This window comes from Mirounga leonina, unplaced genomic scaffold (genome assembly GCF_011800145.1).
Source record: "Mirounga leonina isolate KUSES-001 unplaced genomic scaffold, KU_Mleo_1.0 Mir_173, whole genome shotgun sequence".
Classification (NCBI taxonomy): domain Eukaryota; kingdom Metazoa; phylum Chordata; class Mammalia; order Carnivora; family Phocidae; genus Mirounga; species Mirounga leonina.
This window is the reverse complement of record NW_023270447.1, coordinates 52,374,716-52,396,132: the sequence shown is the minus strand read 5'-3', so window position 1 is coordinate 52,396,132 and position 21,417 is coordinate 52,374,716. Positions and strand designations below refer to the sequence as shown.

The 21,417-nt window shown below is 39.7% G+C and overlaps 1 protein-coding gene across 1 annotated transcript in view; it reads left to right on the top strand.

The window, feature by feature from the left end:
• The first annotated feature begins 4,916 nt into the window (after nucleotides 1-4,916).
• The window catches only part of ZYG11A (zyg-11 family member A, cell cycle regulator), a 63,577-nt gene continuing 47,076 nt past the window's right edge, over nucleotides 4,917-21,417 (top strand). The window contains 3 exon segments of the mRNA XM_035017730.1: nucleotides 4,917-4,959; nucleotides 5,308-5,369; nucleotides 5,616-5,781. Of these exon segments, the coding sequence (XP_034873621.1) occupies nucleotides 4,917-4,959; nucleotides 5,308-5,369; nucleotides 5,616-5,781 (271 nt within the window).

Genomic DNA, 21,417 nt, shown 5'->3' with positions numbered 1-21,417 from the left:
CTCCTGCTGGGGAAAAGTCACATAAAGACATAGCTGCTTTTTATTCTAATTTCAGCATTGGGGAAATTTAATATCTGAGTGAAAGGTCATTGACGGCCTATTGGTGGGTCAGAATTTGTTTTCATGTTCTGGTTTTCAAGAGATGGTACTTGAGCACAGCAACTAGTTCCCATGCATGCTTTATGACAGCTGATAAATAGAATTAGCCACAGTAAACAATTATTGATCTTAAATTGGTGTGTCTTATAGAAACACTGTTAAAAATTCTCTACTGTCTGTATTTCAAGGAATTAAAAATAGTGTTTTTGAGTGCAAATTTTTCTTGTTAGTCCGTATCCATCCAAGACCGTAGAAGGAATACAATTACCCATTGTGTTAGTTTATTTGAAAACGTGCTATTTTTAGCACACTAATTTCTAGAAAAGGGGGAAATGTGATTAAAACTAGATTGATCCAGATTGCAATGTGAACTTATATTTCTTGATTCTCTTGGAAGATTTAGAATTGATTGTGAGAAAGGGTTTGGCAAATGATGCTTTTTAAAAGAAATGGTCTTGTTTCTTGTGTGCTCTCAGCGCATTGTGGAAATCAAAACTCTAATGCCATATGTAATTGAAATGCCAAAGGTAGAGCTGCAGCATGAGGGCCTGACAACTTGATTATGATTTGATTCAGCATTTTAATGTATTTTCTAAATTATTAGCCATGGCAGTTTAAGTTTAAGAGGGTTTTTTTTTTTTTTTTTTTTTTAAGATTTTATTTATTTGAGAGAGAGCACAGAGGGAGAGGGAGAAGGAGAAGCAGACTCCCCCTGAGCAGAGAGCCCAGTGTGGGGCTGGATCCCAGGACCCAGAGATCATGACCTGAGCCAAAGGCAGGTGCCTAACTGAGCCACCCAGGCACCCCATTTTTTTAAAAGTAGGCTCCATGGGCACCTGGGTGGCTCAGTCGGTTAAGCATCTGGGATCGAGCCCCATGTTGGGCTCCCTACTCAGTGTGGAGCCTGCTTCTCCCTTTCCCTCTGCTGCTCCTCCTGCTTGTGTTCTCTCTCTCTCTGTCAAATAAATAAATAAATAAATAAATAATCTTAAAATAATAATAATAAAGTAGGCTCCATGCGTAGCTTGGAGCCCAAAGCGAAGCTTGAACTTACAGCCCTGAGATCAAGACTTGAGTTGAGACCGAGAGTCAGATGCTTGACTGACTGAGCCACCCAGGTGCCCCTAAGAGGTTCTTAATATAAAATTACAGGGGATACTGACAAGTAAATAGCTGCCGTTGTTGATAAAAAATTAAAACCTAAGCAAGGAAGAAAAAAAAAGAAAGTATTGGTAAAGATTGAACAACTAAATAGATGTGATGCCATTTTATTGAGCAGTAAAAGACTGGGGAAGTTCAGTTTTCTACATGGTGAATTTGACGTATTTGTGACAGTTAAGTAGACATGTCAGGGAGGCAAGGGTATCTAAGACTAGCTTAACGAGAGATATGACCTGGAGATAATCTGGAATTCATTGGGTTTATAGATTAATACCTATCTATCTATCTATCTATCTATCTATTTTTTTTTTTTAAAGATTTTATTTATTTATTTGACAGAGAGAGACACAGCGAGAGAGGGAACACAAGCAGGGGGAATGGGAGAGGGAGAAGCAGGCTTCCCGCGGAGCAGGGAGCCCGATGCGGGGCTCGATCCCAGGACCCTGGGATCATGACCTGAGCCGAAGGCAGACGCTTAACGCCTGAGCCACCCAGGCGCCCCTCTATCTATCTATTTTTAAGTAAAGTCTATTCTAGCATGAGGCTTAAACTCACGCCCCCGAGGTCAAGAGTCGCATGTTCCACCGACTGAGCCAACCAGGTGCCCCTATAGATTAATATTTAAAGTCATGTAATCAGTAGTCAAATAATACAGAGGTAGAGGCATTAGTCATTAGTGGTCTTGGTGGTGGGTGGAAACCTAATAGAGTGATTTGAAGAATGAATGGCATAGGATGTTTCTCTAAAACATACACTGATTTATGAAATAAAAACCAGTAGCAGAATACTGTAGTATAATTCTGTTTGCATAAAGTTCACAAACGTGGAGAACTAAACAGTATTCAAGATGATTGCCTCTGGGTGAAGGGATGGGAAATAACATCAGGGAGGGATACAATAAGGGACTCCAAACATATTGGTATATTCAATTTAAGCTATGGGGTATATAAGAATTTTTTTTTTTTAAAGATTTCATTTATTTATTTGACAGAGACACAGCAAGAGAGGGAACACAAGCAGGGGAGTGGGAGAGGGAGAAGCAGGCTCCCCATGGAGCAGGGAGCCCGATGTGGGGCTCAATCCCAGGACCCTGAGATCATGACCTGAGCTGAGGCAGCCGCTTAACCAACTGAGCCACCCAGGCGCCCCTATATAAGAATATTTAAAAATAGATCTATATTGTTTTATATTTTATTACATTTTTATATTTGAATGTTTGATAACTTATATGTGGATTTAGTCTTTAATATACGGTATTTTTAAAATGGGGCTGTCATGTTCAGCAATATGGCAAATAATGTCAGAAAGTCTTCAAACTAAATATTTGGGATAAAATGTTACGAACACTCAAAGTAAGAGAAATCCCCAGCATTCCCACCTAATTCAGAGAAGCTGGAAAACACTGTAAGCGGACCCTGAAGCTTTGATATTTACCAATGTCAATAACCAGGGATTGGAGGCTAGGCTTTTGCCAAAACCAGGTAGGGAATTTGATTGGAGACTGTAACTATAACTATATGTATAATATAGTTAATATGGGCTAACAAAGGCTGGCTTTACTTTGGTGAAGTGGTAGATCTAAAAAAATCTGCTTAGGGAAAGGGAATTGGGGAATCTTGTCAGTTTTGGCTTGTATTTTGAGTGGAAAGATATCTCCTAAAAATTTGCTATCACAGGCCTGTCTTCACACAAATTCAGAGTTGTAAATGACATATCTTGCTTGGTTCAGGAAATCTGTAGCTGAGAAATCATCAAAGTGATCCCTGGTAATGCCTCTGGGGTAACTGGTGTTTAGCAGAATCTCTCTGATGTGACATATATTCTACTCAGGCCTCATAGGAGTCCTACAAATAAAATCCCACTAAAGATGCACTCACAGTCTTGATTTATAAAGCATGAGTCTCCATGAGTAAGAATCAATGACTAAAAGAGTTATATTCCAGGAGACCTCAGAAAATGGAATTCCAGGGTGCCTGGGTGTCTCTAAGCAACTGCCTTCAGCTCAGGTCAGCAATAAAGAGGAACTAAACACAAAAACACACAACAACATGGATGAATCGCGAATGCATTATGGAAAGTGAGAGAAATCAGATTCAAAAAGCCTACATACTGTATGATTCTATTTATATGACATTTTGGAAAAAGTAAAACTTTGGGGACAGAACACAGATTGTTGTTGTATGGGGATGGTGGGAGGGAGTATCTACAAAGGGACACTAGGGAATTTTGGGGTCATAGAACTGTTCTCTATATTGTGGTGGTGGTACATGACTGCATTTGTTAAAACTTACAGAACTAAGGATACAACAAAAAGTAATGTTTTTGCTATATGTAAATTACATCTCACTTAAAAGAACAAAAACAAAAATGAATCGGAAGAAAGTGATTACAGTAGTCCCCCTTTATCTGAGGTTTCACTTTCTGTCGTTTCACTTATCCGAAATCAACTGTGATCTGGAAGCAGGTGATCTTCCTCCTGTTGTATTGTCAGAAGGTCATCCGTGTCATTTACCTAACTACATTTCATCACATAGGCATTTTATCATTTCATATCATCACAAGAGGGGTGGGTTATAGTACAATAAGATATTTTGAGAGAGACCGCATTCATGTGACTTAATACAGTAGGTTAATCTCTTACAGTGCCTAATTTATAAATGAAACTTTATCGTAGGTATGTATGTATAGGGAAAAATAGTGGGTATAGGGTTTGGTACTGTTGGCAGTTTTAGACACCCGCTGGGGTCTTGGAACGTATCCTCTGCAGATAAGGGGGACTACTCTATAGCATGTGAACTTACCGGAGAAATTCAGTTATGAAGAGGAGTAACTGAAGAGAATATGGGGGTCAGCAGAAGGTTTTTTTGTTTTTAAGGTATATAGTAGAGCATAAGTTATATGTTAAGAATGATCTATTTGAGGGGCACCTGGGTGGCTCAGTCGTTAAGCGTCTGCCTTCGGCTCAGGTCATGATCCTGGAGTCCCAGGATCGAGTCCCGCATCAGGCTCCCTGCTCAGCGGGGAGTCTGCTTCTTCTGATCCTCCCCCCTCTCATGCTCTCTTTCTCTCTCTCAAATAAATAAATAAAATCTTAAAAAAAAAAGTGATCCATTTGAGGAGAGTTTGAAATATGTTTGTACGAATGAAGAAATGACAAGAGGAACCAAGGCAAGGAGGGATGAAATCCAGTCAGCACATGTGGAAGTGTTGGCCATTTCAAGGAGGTACATATTCTCCATGTAAGAGGAGAATAAAGAAAAGATCCATGTGGTTTCCAGCTAAGTTTAATGGTGAGATGGCTTCATTTTTCTCAATGAAGTGAGTCAGATTCTGATAACAGCATAAAATGTGTTTAAGGAACAAGTGGAAGCCAAGGAGTAATTCTTGCTTGATGTTGGGAGAGTACCCTGTCTGGAAGAGATCTTGTGAACAGAGCTATTGTCTCAGAGCTACTGAGGGCTCATTTGAAGTTAAATGATTATGAATTTTCTGTGACAAACTATGTTATGTGAGTCTTTCCCCTCTCCGTAGATGCTTAGCTGCTGTGTGTTGCTATAAAAAACTGGATAGTGAAGTTCTTCCAGGAATGAAATTTTGTCTGGTGAGGGAACAAGGAGTTGAGGGTATTTGCAAAGGAGTAATTTAAACTTTGGACCATGGAGGTCAAAGAGTTATTCCATGTTGAAAACTTTGACAAAGGTAACAACCTCAGTTTGGCCTTTGTCTAATACAGTCGTGTCTAACACAGTGCCATGCCTTTCAAATATTTGTTGAATGAACAAATGCCAGTTTCTCTTAGAGGAGAAAGGGACCGTAGGTCTCAACTCTCTTAAGGTTCTTATCCTTCTACAGCACCCTGGGTATAGCAGCCTTTTACATTGTGAACGCTTGAGGGTAATAATAGGCATTCCTTCTTATCCTCTGGGACATAGTAATCACTGAATAAATATTTGTTGAATGAATGACCATGTGATCTCTGCTTGAGTTGTCCCTTGTGTTTTACTGAAATTGTCGGATTTCTTGGTTTTATTCCCCACTAAATTGTAGCTCCAAACAGATTAGAACTATATTTTGCTCATCCTGTATTTTCAGTGGCTGGTACAGAACAGGTGATGAGTGAAGGATTGAGAGAACTTAATTTTTTTCAAGATAGAACAGAAAGTATAATAGATAAAGTTTTCCATTCAGTTAACAGTTGGAATAAGGTGGTTTCATTGCATATAGATCATATAAATCACTATTAGGGTAAAGAGAATGTATCTTCAGATATCCTCATCAAGTAGTTAGATGTATTTTGCATGACCACTTTTATGTTGAATTTTTGTAGATGTATTCTAACAAAGTTTGTTTTCTAGGAGGAGGCATCTCCCTACTCTTTGGTCAATATCTGCCTGAACGTCCTGATTGCTAACCTAGAGAAATTGTGTTCTGAAAGATCTGACGGAACCTTGTGCCTTCCAGAGCATTGGAGTTTCCCTCAGGAAGTAGCTGATCGATTCCTTGGGGTAATGACATGGCAAGGTAAAGATAAAGCTTCTTTATTTTTATTTTATTTAATTTTTTTTTTGATAAGGCTCCTTTATATTGTACTCTTATAGCACTTTACTATTTGAAAAGCACTTTCGGGGCGCCTGGGTGGCTCAGTCGTTAAGCGTCTGCCTTTGGCTCAGGTTATGATCCTAGAGTCCTGGGATCGAGCCCTACATCCGGCTCCCTGCAGCGGGAAGCCTGCTTCTCCCTCTCCAACTCTCCCTGCTTGTGTTCCTTCTCTTGCTGCCTCTCTCCCTGTCAAATAAATAAATAAAATCTTTAAAAAAAACACAAAAACCTAGATTTTAAATTTTTAAAAAATATTTTATTTATTTGAATGAGAGAGAGAGAGAGAGAGCACATGAGTGGGGGTGAGAGGCAGAGGGAGAGAGAGAAACAGACTCCCAGCTGAGCAGGGAGCCTGACGCAGGACTTGATCTCAAGACCCTCAAGACTGATGATGGATGCTTAATCAACTGAGCCATCCAGGCACTCTTTTTTTTTAAATTTCTTTCAACAGTGTTTTCTAGTTTATGCATATAAGTTTTACACTTACTAAATTTATTTTTTAGGGGCCCCTGGGTGGCTCAGTTGGTTAAGCATCTGCCTTCAGTTTGGGTCATGATCCCGGGGTCCTGGGATCGAGCCCCATGTCACACTCCCTGCTCGGCGGAGAGTCTGCTTTCTCCCTTTCTCCCTTTCTCCCTCTGGCCCTCCCTGTGCTTGTGCTCTCTCTCTCTAATAAGTAAATAAAATCTTCAAAAAAATTTTTTATTTTTTAAGTTTTTGTGTTTTTGTGGGGTTTTGTTTTGAGAGAGAGAGAGCAAGAGCACATGCACTTGGGGCAGGGGGAGAGCAGAGGGAGAGGGAGAGAGAATCCCAAGCAGGGATTCGATGATGCAGGGCTCAATCTCTTGACCCTGAGATCATGACTTGAGCTGAAATCAAGAGTTGGACACTTCACTGACTGTGGCCTCCAGGCACCACAGTATTTTATTCTTTTAATGCTATTTTACATGGAATTGCTTTCTTTCTTTTTTTCATTCTTTTTAAGATTTTATTTATTTGAGAGAGAGTATGAGCCAGGGGGAGGGCCAGAGAGAGGGGGAGCCCGACCTGGGACTTGATCCCAGGACACTGGGATCAGTCAGAGGCTTAACGGACTGAGCCACCCAGCCATCCCTGGAATTGCTTTTTTAATTTCATTTTTGGATTGTTCATTTTTAATGAACAGAAATACAATTTTTTAAAAAAATGTAGGCTCCACACCTAACGTGGGGCTTGAACTCATGACCCCAAGATTAGAGTGGCATGCTTTACTGACTGAGCCAGCCAGCCCCTACAATTGATTTTTTTTTTTATGTTGATCATAAATCCTGGAAACTTTCTGAACTCATTTATTAATTCTCAATAGTTGTTTAGTGGATTCCTTAGGATTTTCTATTATAAGATAATGTCATCTGCAATGAAGATAGTTTTACTTCTTCCTTTCTGTTTTGGATGCCTTTTATTTAATTTTCTTTTCCGGTTTCCCTGGCTAGAGCCTTCAATACAATTTTGAAGAATTGAACATTGCAGTTGAGGTATTGAAATGGACATGCTTCTCTTTTTTCTGATCTCAGGGGGAAGGCATCTAGTCTTTCACTACTAAGTATGATGTTAGTTTTGGGGTTTTGGTAGCTGCCCTTAACCTACTGAGGAGGTTTCCTTCTATTTTAGTAGTTGGACGTTTTCATCAGGAAAAGTGTTGGCTTTTTCTTCATATGTCAAAATGCTCATGGGAGTTTTGTTTATTCTATTAATATGGTGTATTATGTTAATTCCTTTTTGGATTTTTTTTTTTTTTTAAGATTTTATTTATTTATTTGACAGAGAGAGACACAGCGAAAGAGGGAACACAAGCAGGGGGAGTGGGAGAGGGAGAAGCAGGCTTCCTGCTGAGCAGGGAGCCTGATGCGGGGCTTGATCCCAGGACCCTGGGATCAGGACCTGAGCCGAAGGCAGACGCTTAACGACTGAGCCACCCAGGCGCCCCTCCTTTTTGGATATTAATACAGTCTTGCTTTCCTGGGATAAATCCCACCTGGTCATGGTGTGCAATTCTTTTGTATGTTGCTAGATGGTTTGCTGTTATTTTGATGAGGTTTTTTTTTTTGAGATTTGTCCATTATTTTATTTTATTTTATTTTTTTAAAGATTTTATTTATTTATTTGACAGAGAGAGACACCGCGAGAGAGGGAACACAAGCAGGGGGAGTGGGAGAGGGAGAAGCAGGCTCCCCGCAGAGCAGGGAGCCTGATGTGGGACTCGATCCCAGGACCCTGGGATCATGACCTGAGCTGAAGGCAGTCGCTTAACCGACTGAGCCACCCAGGTGCCCTTGTCCATTATTTTAAAGGATTGTTGGTCTGTTCTGCTTTTGTGATGTCTTTATCTGGGTTTGGCATCAGGATAATACTGAGTTGGGAGGTGTTCCCTCTTCTGTTTTTTTTGGAAGAGTTTGAAGAATTGTTATGAATTCTTTCAATGTTGGTGGAATTCACCAGTGAAGCCCTTGTGGCCTCCTTGTGTGAGTAGGTTTTTTGTTTTTCGTTTTTTTTTAAAGTAATCTCTAGGCCCTGAGATCAAGAGTTGCATGCTCTACCAGAAGAGCCAGCCACGTCCCCCTGTGTGGGGAGTTTTTTTGTTTTGTTTTGTTTTAAAATTTCATTTATTGGATGCCTGGGTGCCTTAGTCGGTTAAGCATCAGACTCTTGATTTTGGCTCAGGTCATGATCTCAGGGTTGTCAGATCAAGCCCCACATCGGGCTCAATGCTCAGCTCAGAGTCTGCTTGGGTTTCTCTCTCCTCCCTCTGCCCCTCCCCTTCCTGCCCCCCCCCAATAAATAAATGAAAATCTTCAAAAAAATTTCTTTAAAAAGATTTATCTGTCTATCTATCTATCTATCAGTATCTGAGAGAGATGGAGAGCAAGTTCCTGTGAGCAGGGGGAGGGGCAGAGGGAGAGAACCCCCTCCCTTTTTTAAAGATTTAATTTTTATTTATTTATTTGTCAGAGAGGGGGAGCGGCAGGCAGAGGAAGAAGCAGGCTCCCTGCTTAGGAAGGAGCCCGATGTGGCACTCGATCCCAGGACCCTGGGATCATGACCAGACCCAAAGGCAGATGCTTAACCTACTGAGCCACCCAGGTGTCCCAGAGGGAGAGAATCTCAAGCAGACTCCCTGCTGAGTGTGGAACCAGATATGGGGCTTGATCTCATGACCCCAAGACCATGACCTGAGCCAAACCAAGAGTCGGATGCTTAACCAGCTGAGCCACCCAGGCGCCCCTGTGGGTAGTTTTTTGATGATGAATTCAATCTATTGTTATAATAATGAGTATTGTTACATTGCCTATTCTTTTTTTTGTTTTATTTTTTTAAAAAATTTTTAAAAAGATTTTTATTTGAGAGAGCACAAGCTGGGGGAGAGGTAGAAGAGGGAGAAGCAGACTCCCCACTGAGCAGGGAGCTCTATATGGGGCTCAGTCCTAGGACTCAGTCATCATGACCTGAGCCGAAGGCAGATGCTTAACCGACTGAGCCACCCAGGCGCCCCTATTTTTCTCTTTTTTTTCCCCCCATTTTTCTTTTTAAAGAGTTTAGTTTAGTTTACAGATTTATTTATTTATTTTGGTGGGGAGAGAGGCAAAGGGAGAGGGGAGAGAAGCAGACTCCCAGCTGAGTGAGGAGCCGACCTGGGGCTTGATCTCTTGACCTTGAGATCACGACCTGAGCCAAAGGCAAGAGTCAGATGGTTAATCAACTGAGCCATAGGTACCCCAAGATTTTGTTTTTACATAATTGCTACATCCAGTGCGGGACTTGAACTTAAAAGCCTGAGGTCAGGAGTTGCATGCTCTACTTACTGAGCCAGCCAGGTGCCCGCATAATCTATTTCTTCTTGAGTAGTTTTGGTAGTTTGTGTTATTCTTTGAACTTGTCCATTTCATTTAAATTATCTAATTAATGGCATACGATTGTTCTTAGTATTCCTTTATAATATTTCTACAATGTAAGTAATTCTGTCCCTTTTCATTTCTCATTCAAGTAATTTGAGTCCTCTCTTTTAAGGTTTATCAATTTTGTTGATCTTTTCAGAGAACCAGCTTTTGATTTCATTGTTCTTTTTTTCTTCTTTATTGTCTTTTCCATTCTCCATTTCATTAATTTCCACTCTAATCTTTATTATTTCCCTCCTCCTACTCACTTTGTTTAGTTTGCTTTTTCTTTTCCTCTGTGTATTAAGGAAGAAGGTGAGGTTATTGATTTGAGATCTTTTTTTTAATATAATGTGATTAGAATGACAGATTTTCCTCAAGTACTGCTTTAGCTGCATAAGTTTTTGTGTGTTGTCTTCATTCTGCATTCATCTCAAATTATTTTTGATTTCTTTCTTCCTTTTGATTTCTTCCTTGACCCATTCGGTTTTTAGGAGTGTATTGTTTAATTTTCACATACTTGTGATTTCCCCAGATTTCTTTGTTATTAATTTTTAATTTATTTCATTGTAGTTGGAGAACATACTGTGTTTTATTTCAATTCATTTAAATTTATTGGGATTTATTTTGTGGCTTAATATATGGTCATTTCGGGAGAACATTCCATGTGGTCTTGAGAAGAATGTGTATTTTGCTGCTACAGGGCCAGTTATTCTGAAGATTTCTGTGAGATCTAGTTGTTTGTTTGTTTATAAAAAGATTTTATATATTTGAGAGAGAGAGCATGAGTGGGGGCAGGGAGGGAGAAGCTGAAGCAGACTCCCCACTGAGCGCAGAGCCAGATGCAGGACTCCATCCCAGGACCCAAGATCGTGATCTGAGCCGAAGTCAGCCACTTAACCAACTGAGTCACCCAGGCACTTCTGAGATCTAGTTGTTCATAATGTTGTACTAATTTTCTGTTTTCTTGTTGGATCTTTTGCCTACATTGATAAAGTTTTGAATCCTTTTTGTTATTCATGCTACATAGGATACACCTGTACTCTTAAGAAATTTAACAGGGAAAGAAGAAAAAGGGGGGTGGGTAATTTTTTATGAGGGTGCAGGTGGGGGAGGGGATAGCATGACCTATTGCATGGAAAAAGAGAAAAGCCAGTGAAGAGGGAAACATTAAAAATATAAGAGCTGAGGGCGCCTGGGTGGCTCAATTGGTTAAACGACTGCCTTCGGCTCAGGTCATGATCCTGGAGTCCCGGGATCAAGTCCTGCATCGGGCTCCCTGCTCAGCGGGGAGTCTGCTTCTCCCTCTGACCCTCCTCCCTCTCATGCTCTCTGTCTCTCATTCTCTCTCTCTCAAATAAATAAATAAAATCTTTAAAAAATATATATATATATAAGAGCTGAAAATTGATGACGCAAGGTCCTGGTGGTGACTGAGGGACAGACTCATGAGCCTAGGTGTTTAGGGTTTGCCTCAGAAGGAAGAAATGACAGATAACTAAAAGGAAAATAGCGAGGGTGGAATAAGAGCCGTGTTTGATGTTGGTGTGGAGGAATGTCATTCTGAAAGATTCTAGGTTATTTGCTGGCTGAGGGGAGGTGAGGTGATAAAGAGAAGGAAATAAAAAGATTTATTTTTCCAAGTTGAGCTTGGAGATAACCAATTTGTAAAATCAGTGTTTATTGACTCACTCAATTTATTTATGGGAGACAAACAATACCTTTGGTGTTCAAGGATCCATAACTTCACAAGGGTATAGTTCCTAGAGATTTGGTGACTGAGGCTGAAGATTGGGAAGTTTCGTTCTGTGGTTTAATTAGGAACAACCCTCCCCCCCCATCATTTTTCCCAATTGAGATAAGCAATATATCAGCCATATGTTATTAAGTTTATATAATAATAAAGCCATTAAAGTTATAATGGCTAACACTTTGACAGACACTATAGTAAGAACTTTTTGTATATACTGTTATCTCTTTTTTCCCCCTCTGTTATCTCTATAGATGAAGAAACCGAGGATCAGAGAGATTAAGTAACGTTTGGTTCAAGGGTCGTATAGCTCAGAAGTGGCAGTCAGGATTTGAACCAAGGCACTCTGGATCCAGACACAGTGATTTTTTTGTTTGTTTTGTTTTGTTCTTTAACTACCATGCTGTCTGTGCCTTCATATGTTCACTTAATGTGTTGAATTGTTTGGGTAGAATTTTACTAGGTGATAATTTGATAACCTTTTCAAGAGACTTGTGGCAAATTTCTTAAATAGCTATGTGCATATAGCTATTTTTACTTCTTAATTTATCAAGTCCCTACTACTCAACAGACACTGTGCTGGGAGCTAAAGCTATGAAAATAAACCCCAAGTTCTATTCCTCTTAAGGAGTCCCTGAAAGTGCTACTTTGTATTCAGTACCCCCTGCCCATTTTAGGTATTCAGTGTTATTTATTTTATTGTATTTTTTTAAGCAGGCTCCATGCCCAACCTGGGGCTTGAACTCATGACCCTGAGATCAAGAGTCACATGTTCTACTGACTGAGCTAGCCAGGCACCCCTCATATTTAGTTTTAATATAAAGATGCTATATGCCATCAGTTAAAAATTTTGCAAAAAAATTAAAAGAAAATGCATTTGGGGCATCTGGGTGTCTCAGCCGTTACGCGTCTGCCTTCGGTTCAGGTCATGATCCCAGGGTCCTGGGATCGAGCCCCATATGGGGCTCCCTGCTTTGTGGGAAGCCTGCTTCTCTTTCTCCCACTCCCCCTGCTTGTGTTCCCTCTTGTGCTCTCTCTCTGTCAAATGAATAAATAAAAAAAATCTTACAAATGAAAAAAAAAAAAAGAAAAGAAAATGTATTCTATCATGTGGCTTTTACCCTCGGAGCACCATATATTCTTCAGAGTGTATATAGTTTAGTAAGAAAAGATAAATCTTATATCTTCTAATCTCTCTGTAGATTTGAGTTTTTAAAAACTATTATGTAAATATTTTGAAATGTACAAAACTAGAGAAACTAAACCTCAGTATATTCAACTTAGACATTATCAACTCATGGCCAATCTTGTATCATCTATACCTCTGCGCACCCTTGTTCTGCCCCCACATATTTTGAAGTAAATCCTAGATATTTGTCATTTCAACTGTAAGTGTAGTTGGGGAGTGGGGACTTGTTGGCGTGTGTGTGTGTGTGTATATATGTGTGTGTGTGTGTGTGTACGTATATGTATATACATAACACCGTAATTTTAATTTCACATTTAAAATTCTAATATTTTTAATATTATCAAATATATAGTGAGTGTTCATTTTGACTGTCTCACAACTTTATTTTTTTTAAGATTTTATTTTTTATTTTATTTACTTTTTTTTAAAGATTTTATTTATTTGAGAGCGGGCAAGAGCCGGGGCAGGGTGAGGGGGAAGAGCGGTGGGGGGGGTGAGAGGAGAAGCAGACTCTCCGCTGAATGGGGAGCTCCAAGCGGGGCCTCGATCCCACATGACCTGAGCCACACAGGTGCCACTTACTTATTTTAGAGAGAGAGAGAGAGAGAATGGGGAGAGGGACAGAGGGAGAGAATCCTGAAGCAAGCTCCCTGCTGAGCACGGAGCCCACAGGGCTTGATCCTAGGACCCCGAGATCATGACTTCAGCTGAAATCCAGAGTTGGCTGCTTAACCAACTGAACCACCCAGGTGCCCCCGTCTTACAACTTTTAAAAAACCTTTGTTTTAATTAGTATCTAGGTGAGGTCCATATATTGTGATGGTTGATGGGGTTTTTAGGACTCTCTTAATCTACAGGCTTTCCATCTATTTCTTGTATTATTTTGCAATATGTATGTTGTGTGTGTGTTTCTATCTTTGTGTATGTGTATTTTTTTTTTTAACTTTATTTTTTAGAGTAGTTTTAGGTTTACAACCAAATTGAGAAGGAGGTACAGAGATTTCTCATTAATTCTGCCCCCACACATGCATAGCCTCTCCTGTTGTCAATATCACTCATCAGAATGGTACTTTTTTTTTTTAACCAAGGGTGACCCTACATTTGACACATCATAATCACCTAGAGTCCATGTTTTACCTTATGGTTCACTCCTGGTGTTGTGTATTCTATGGGTTTGGACAAAAGTATAATGACATATTCATCATTATATCAGAGTATTTTCACTACCCAAAAAGTCTTCTGTCCTCTTCCTATTCATCTCTTCCTCCCATTCCTGGCAGTCACTTATCTTCATACTGTCCCCATATTTTGCATATTTGGAATCATACAGTATGTAGCCTTTTCAGATTGGCTTCTTTCACCCAGTAATATGTGTTTCACCATGTCTTTTATAGTTTAATAGCTCATGTCTTTTTTCTTTTTTTTAAGATTTATTTTTTTATATTCTTTTTTTTTTAAGATTTTATTTATTTATCTGAGAGAGAATGAGAGAGAGAACACGAGAGGGGGGAGGGTCAGAGGCAGAAGCAGACTCCCTGCTGAGCAGGGAGCCTGATGTGGGACTCAATCCTGGGACTCCAGGATCATGACCTGAGCCGAAGGCAGTTGCTTAACCAACTGAGCCACCCAGGTGCCCTAAGATTTATTTATTTTATATAGAGAGAGCACACAAGCAGGGAGAAGGGCAGTGGCAGGGGGAGAGGGAGAGGATCTCAAGCAGACTCCCTGCTTAGCATGGAGCCTGACTCGGGGCTGGATCTCACGACCTGAGCTCAAATTAAGAGTTGGCCACTTAACTGAGCCACCCACGTGCTCCTAGCTCATGTCTTTTTAGTGCTGTATAATAGTCCATTGTCTGGATGTGCCACACTTTATTCATTTACCTACTGAAGGATGTCTTGCTTCCAAGTTTTGGCAATTATGAATAAAGCTTCTATAAACATCTCTGTGTAGGTTTTTGTGTGGGCATGTTTTCACTTCCTTTGGGAATGCGAGTGCTAGATCATATGGTAAGAATATGTTTAGTTTTGTAAAAAACTGACAAACTGTCTTCCAGATGGCTTATGTACCATTCTTCATTCCCACTAGCAATGAGAGAGTTCCTGTTGCTTCACATCCTGCCCATCTTTGGGTGTTACCAGTGTTTTGAATTTGGGCCATTCTTTTTTTTTTAGAGATTTTATTTATTTGACACAGAGAGAGACAGCGAGAGCAGGAACACAAGCAGGGGGAGTGGGAGAGGGAGAAGCAGGCCTCCCGCCGAGCAGGGAGCCCGATGTGGGACTCGATCCCAGGACCCTGGGATCATGACCTGAGCCGAAGGCAGACGCTTAACGACTGAGCCACCCAGGCGCCCTGAATTTGGGCCGTTCTAATAGGTGTACAGGTATACAGTAGTGTCTCCTTGTTGTCTTCATTTGCATTTCCCTAATGACAGATGATGTGGAGCATCTTTCTGTATGCTTATTTGCCATCTATATATTGTCTTTGGTGAGGTGTTTGTTCAGGTTTCTGGCCCATTTTTTTTAATTGGGATGTTTGTTACTGTTTTTGTTTTTTTATTGTTATGAGTTCTTTGTATATTTTGGATAAGTTATTTACCAGATATGTGTTTTATAATGATTTTCTCCCAGTCTGGCTTGTCTTTTAATTCTCTTGATATACTCTTTCACAGGGCATAAGATTTTAATTTTTTAAAAAATTTATTTATTTATTTATTTGAGAGAGTGTGAATGAGAGGAAGAGGGAGAGAGAACATGAGGCGGACGCTGCACTGAGCACAGACCCTGACATGGGGCTCAATCCCATGACTGTGAGATCACAACCCGAGTTGAAACCAAGAGTTGGACACCCAACCAACTGAGCCACCCAGGCACCCCAAGATTTTAATTTTAATGAAGTCCAGCTTATCAGTTATTATTTTTTATAATTTTATATATTTAAGTAATCTCTAACCCCCCCCCCATGGGGCTCTAACCCATAACCCTGAGATCAAGAGTCATATGGTCTTCCAACTGAGCCAGCTAGGTGCCCCTCAATTATTTCTTTCATGGATTGTGTCTTTGGTGTTGTATCTAAAAAGGCATCACCATACCCATTGGTTTTCTCCTATGTTATCTTCTGGGAGTTTTATAATTTTGTGTTTTACATTTAGGTGCTGCGTGATCTGTTTTAATTTTTGTGAAGGGTGTTAGGTCTGTGTCTAGATGCGTGTTTTTTTGTTTTTGTTTTTTTCATGTGGATGTCCATTTGTTCGAACATCATTTGCTGAAGATACTGTATTTGAGCCATCGAATTGCCTTTGCTCCTTTGTCAAAGATCAGTTGACTATTTCTGGGCGCTCTCTTCTAGTCCATTGATCTCTTTCTCTATTCTTTGAGCAGTACCACACTGCCTTGATTACTGTAGCTTTTATAGTAAGTCTTGAAGTTGAGTTAGTAGTGTCAGCTTTCCAAGGCCGTTCTCTTTCAATATTATGTTGGCTATTCAGTGTCTTTTGCCTCCCATTTAAACTTGAGAATCAGGGCGCCTGGGTGGCTCAGTCGGTTAAGCATCTGCCTTCAGCTTGGGTCACGATCCCGGGGTCCTGGAATTGAGTCCTGCATCGGGCTCCCTGCTCAGTGGGGGGCCTGCTTCTCCCTCTCCCTCTGCCTGCCACTCTGTCTACTTGTACTCTCTCTGTCAAATAAATAAATAAAATCTAAAAAAAAAAAAAAAAAAAAGATAAAAGTTAAAAAATAAACTTTAGAATCAGCTTATTGATATTCACAAAATAACCTGCTGGGATTTTTCTTAGGATTGCATTGCATCTGTAGATGAAGTTGGGAAAGACTGATAACTTTTTTTCTTTTTCTTTTTAATTCCAATGTAGTTAACGTACAGTGTTATATTAGCTTCAGGTGTACAACTTAGTGATTCAACAGTTCTGTACATCACCCTGTGCTCATCACAAAAAGTGTATTCCTTAATCCCCATCACCTGTTTCAACCCCTCATTATACCCCCCGTGTAACCATCAGTTCTCAATAGAGTCTATTTCTTGGTTTGTGTGTGTGTCTCTCTCATTTTTCCCCTCTCCTCATTGTTTTGTTTCTTAAATTCCATATGAGTGAAATCATACGGTATTTGTTTTTCTCCGACTGACTTATTTCACTGAGCATTATACTCTCTACCTCTGTCTATGTTGTTGCAAATGGCAAGATTTCATTCTTCTTTATGGCTGAGTAATGGGAAAAACTGATATCTTGATGATATTGAGTCTTCTTATTTGTGAACATGGAATATCTCTCCATTTATTTAGTTCTTTGAATTCATTTATCAGTGTTTTCTAGTCTTCCTCATATAGATCTTGTACATATTTTATTAGGTTTATACTTAAGTATTGAATTGTTTTGGGGTGCTGATGTAATTGTATTTCTAGGAAGGAGTGGTGAGAGGGGACATCCTTGCCTTGTACCTGATCTTACTAAAAAATCTTACTTTCTTACTACTAAGATTAGTTGTAGATTTTTTGTAGGTAGGCTTTTCAAATTGAGGAAGTTCCTGTAGTTTATTGAGAGTTGTTATTAGGAATGAATGTTGGATTTTGTCAAATGCCTTTTTTTTGCGTCTATTGATATAATCATGTGATTTTTTTTCAGTCTGTTGATATGGATTACATTAATTGATTTTTTTTTTTGCATTTTATTTTACATTAATTGATTTTTGAATTTTGAACCAGCTTTCCCATACCTGGGATAAATTCATTTGGTTGTGGTGTGGAATTCTTTTTATACATTGTTGGATTTGGTTTGCTAAGATTTTGTTGAGGATTTTTGCATCTGTGTTCATGAGATTTATTTGTCAGTAGTTTTCTTTTCTAACATCTGTGTGGTTTTGCTGTTAGGATATTGCTGGCCTCAAAGAATGAGTTAGGAAGTATGTCCTCTGCTTCTATCCTCTGAAATTGTGGAGGACTGGTATAATTTCTTGTTCAGTATTTGGTAAAATTCATCAGTAAACTCATCTGGACCTGGTGCTTTGTGTTTTGAAAGGTTATTAATTATTGATTCAATTTCCTTAATAGATAGGCTGTTCAGATAATCTATTTCTTCTCGAGAAGTATGAGTTTTGGCAGATTATGTCTTTCAAGAAATTGGTCCATTTATTTAGGTTATTGTATTTGTGGGTATAGAGTTGTTCATAGTATTCTTTTCTTACCCTTTTTTTTTTTTGCCTTTTCTTATCCTTTTAATAGTCATGGGATCTAGAATGATGTCTTCTCTTTCGTTTCTGATGCTAGTAATTTGTCTCCTCTCCTTTTTTTAGCCTGGCTAGAGGCTAACTTCTTTAATTAGCCTGATTTTTTTTTTTTTTTTTTGGACAGAGAAAAAAAAAAAAAACACGTGTGCACAGGGGCACAAGCAGCGGGGAGCAGGAGAGGAAGAAGCAGGCTCCCCACTGAGGAGGGAGCCCGATGCAGGACTCGATCCCAGGGTCCTGGGATCATGACCTGAGCCGAAGGCAGCTGCTTAACCGACTGAGCCACCCAGGTGCCCCAGTTAGCCTGATTTTTATAGATCTTTCCAAAGAATTAGCTTTTGGTTTTGTTGAATTTTCTCTATCAATTTCTGTTGATTTCACATTTTCAATTTCCTTGATTTCTGTTCTAATTATTATTTCTTTTCTTCTGCTTACTTTGGGTTTAATTTGTTCTTTTTCTAGTTTCCTAAGGTGAAAACTTAGATGATTGATTTTAGATCTTTTTTTTCCTAGTGTATGTGTTCAGAACTATAACTTTTCCTCTAAGCACGCTTTCACTTTATCCCACAAATTTTGATAAGTTGTGTCTTCATGTAGTTCAAAATTTAAAATTTCTCTTGAGATTTCTTCTGTGATCCATATGTTTATTTAGAAATGTGTTGTTTAATCTCCATGTATTTGGGGATTTTCCAGTTATTTTTTTCAAAGAAACCATGGTGGTTTGTTATGTAGAGTTTTTCCAGTCTGGATTTTGCCATTGTTTGACAGTACTATGATTTTTGACTGTTCCTCTGATCCTTGTAATACCTCCAAATTGGAAGTTAGATGTAGAGGCTTGATCAGATTCAGGTTTGATGTTTTTGGTAGGGCCCTATACTTCCTTAAGGGGGTTAATTAAGTTTGGTTGTCTGGTTTTGTGACTTTGGTGGCCATAAATGAGCATTACCTAGATTCATTAAATCATCAGGGATTCATGTACCTTTGACTTTTAGTATTAATTACTCGACCTTTCTGACTTAGAGTATTTCATTTTCCCTTTTTTTAAAATTTTATTTATTTATTTATTTGACAGAGAGCACAAGCAGGGGGAGCAGCAGGCAGAGGGAGAAGCAGGCTCCCACCGAGCAGGGAGCCCAACGCGGGACTTGATCCCAGGACTCTGGGATCATGACCTGAGCCGAAGGCAGACGCTTAACTTACTGAGCCACCCACGTGTCCCGAGTATTTCATTTTTCTGTTTTTTTTTTTTTTTTTCCCTTGTATCACTGGTTACTCTTCCACAATTTCCTTTGTATGCTGTTGTTTTTCTGTATGTACCTTAAGTGTTTTATGTTCCTTGAGGTTCCATCTTGGGTACCCATCTCACTTTGAACATTCCATAGGCCTTTTTTTTTTTTTTTTGGTTTAGCTACCACTTCTACTCTGATTCCCCAGAGTTCCCAGCACATTTTTATTCTAAACTTCAGAATCACATATCCAGGATGCATCCTGCATATACTGTATTTCTTTTCTGGGCCGCTCAGTCATCATATTCTTCTGGTTTTCTTCCTGCCTCAGTGGCTGCTGCTGATCTGTCTCCTTATCCAGCTTCCCTTGAAAGACAGTACAAATTAAGGTTTAAGAGTTCTCGTTCTGGTGTCAGACCATTTGGGTTTGTACACTGTCATGACTATTAGATATGTTTCCTTGTGCCAGTTACTTAACTTTCCTATGCTTCAGCTCATCTGTAAAACGTGACTAATAATAATCCCTTCCTCATTGGGTTTTATGAGCATTTAGAGAGTTTAGTATTTCTAAAATGTTTAGAACATTCACCAGCTGTTATTTGCTATTATGACTTATTCCTCATTCTACTGACCTTAAATGTAGATGTTTTCAGTACTTCGTCCTTGCTCCTTCTCTTTCATTCCCATATCATCCACTCCCATAGCTTTAATACTTTCTCTATGCCAGTTAATTCCAAGTGTTTATCCTTCTGTCTTGTAGAACACCTCAGCTGATCTTTGGGGAATCCTGAAGGTAGAACAATTACTCAGATCTGTATAGAGTTGGAATGTGAGGGCTGGACCTTTATACCTCCCAACTCAGTATATGGGTCTGCATGGGAAATGGTGTGACCTTGGGTCATTTCAGCTGATGTCCCATGGATGAGGGTTCTTAGCTGGTGGCACTCCCAACAGCTCTAGTAGTAAGTCCTTTGTTCCTATAAAGGATCTTGGTGTCATATTACAGCATCTACTGCATTACCATTTCCCCCATCTCCAAAATGACTTGGCCATCCACCTCCTTGTTCAATGACTTAGAAGGAGTCATTTTTCATTTTTCGTTCTTCTCTCCTTGGTTCTATTGAAACATTTTCTTTTTTTTTTTTTTTTTAAGATTTTATTTATTTTTTTAGAGAGCCAGCGAGAGAGAAACAGCATGAGAGGGGAGAGGGTCAGAGGGAGAAGCAGGCTCCCTGCTGAGCCGGGAGCCTGATGTGGGACTCGATCCCAGGACCCCGGGATCATGACCTGAGCCGAAGGCAGACGCTTAACCATCTGAGCCACCCAGGCGCCCCCTATTGAAACATTTTCTACCTTCAAAATATCTGTCTCAAATATTCTTTTTCCTCTTAGCTCCTATTAATGACACCTTTCTCTTTCCTCTCCCCTGACCTCACAAGTGCCCTCCTTACCTCCTCTTTTGCCCCTTGCCAAACTCTGCCACATAGCAAACAGCCCTCTTAACAGATCTGGCCACTCCTCTGTCACCCTTGAAAGGCTTCTCCTTGTACTTAGGATAAAATGTCAATTCTTTGCCCTGGTCTGCGAGATCTGACTTTTGCTTTTGTCTCTACCCTGTCAGATGCTGGTATCCCCTTCATCAGCCGTGCTTTAGTCTCACTGGTTTCCTCTCATTTCATAGAAACAGCCTACCTGTTTCCCATATCAGGATTTTAGCTCTTCCTTCCATCTAGAATGACAGTGACCTTTATCTTTCATGTCCTTTAGGTCTTAGCTTAAAACATCACCTCCTCAGACTCTACAGAGAGAGAAAATTCTTGTCATCCTTCTTTCTTTCCTTACCCCTGTATTATGTTCTTGTTTGTTTCCTTTAAACACTTACTACATTTTTTAAAGTTTTTATTTAAATTCCAGTTATTCAGCATATCGTGTAATATTAGTTTCAGGTGTACAATTTAGTGATCCAGCCATACATCACCCAACACTCATCAGGACAAGTACACTCCTTAATCCCCATCACCTATTTATAACCTGCCCCCCCTTCCCCCGGTAACCATCATTTTGTTTTCTCTAGTTAAGAGTCTGTTTCTTTTTTTTTCTTTTCTCTTTCCTTTTCTTTCTTTTGAGAGAGAGAGAGAGAATCCCAAGTATGCTCCCCATCTAGGGCGGAACCTGCCTTGGGGATTGATCTCATGCCTGAGATCATGACCTGAGCTGAAATCAAGAGCTGGACACTCGACTG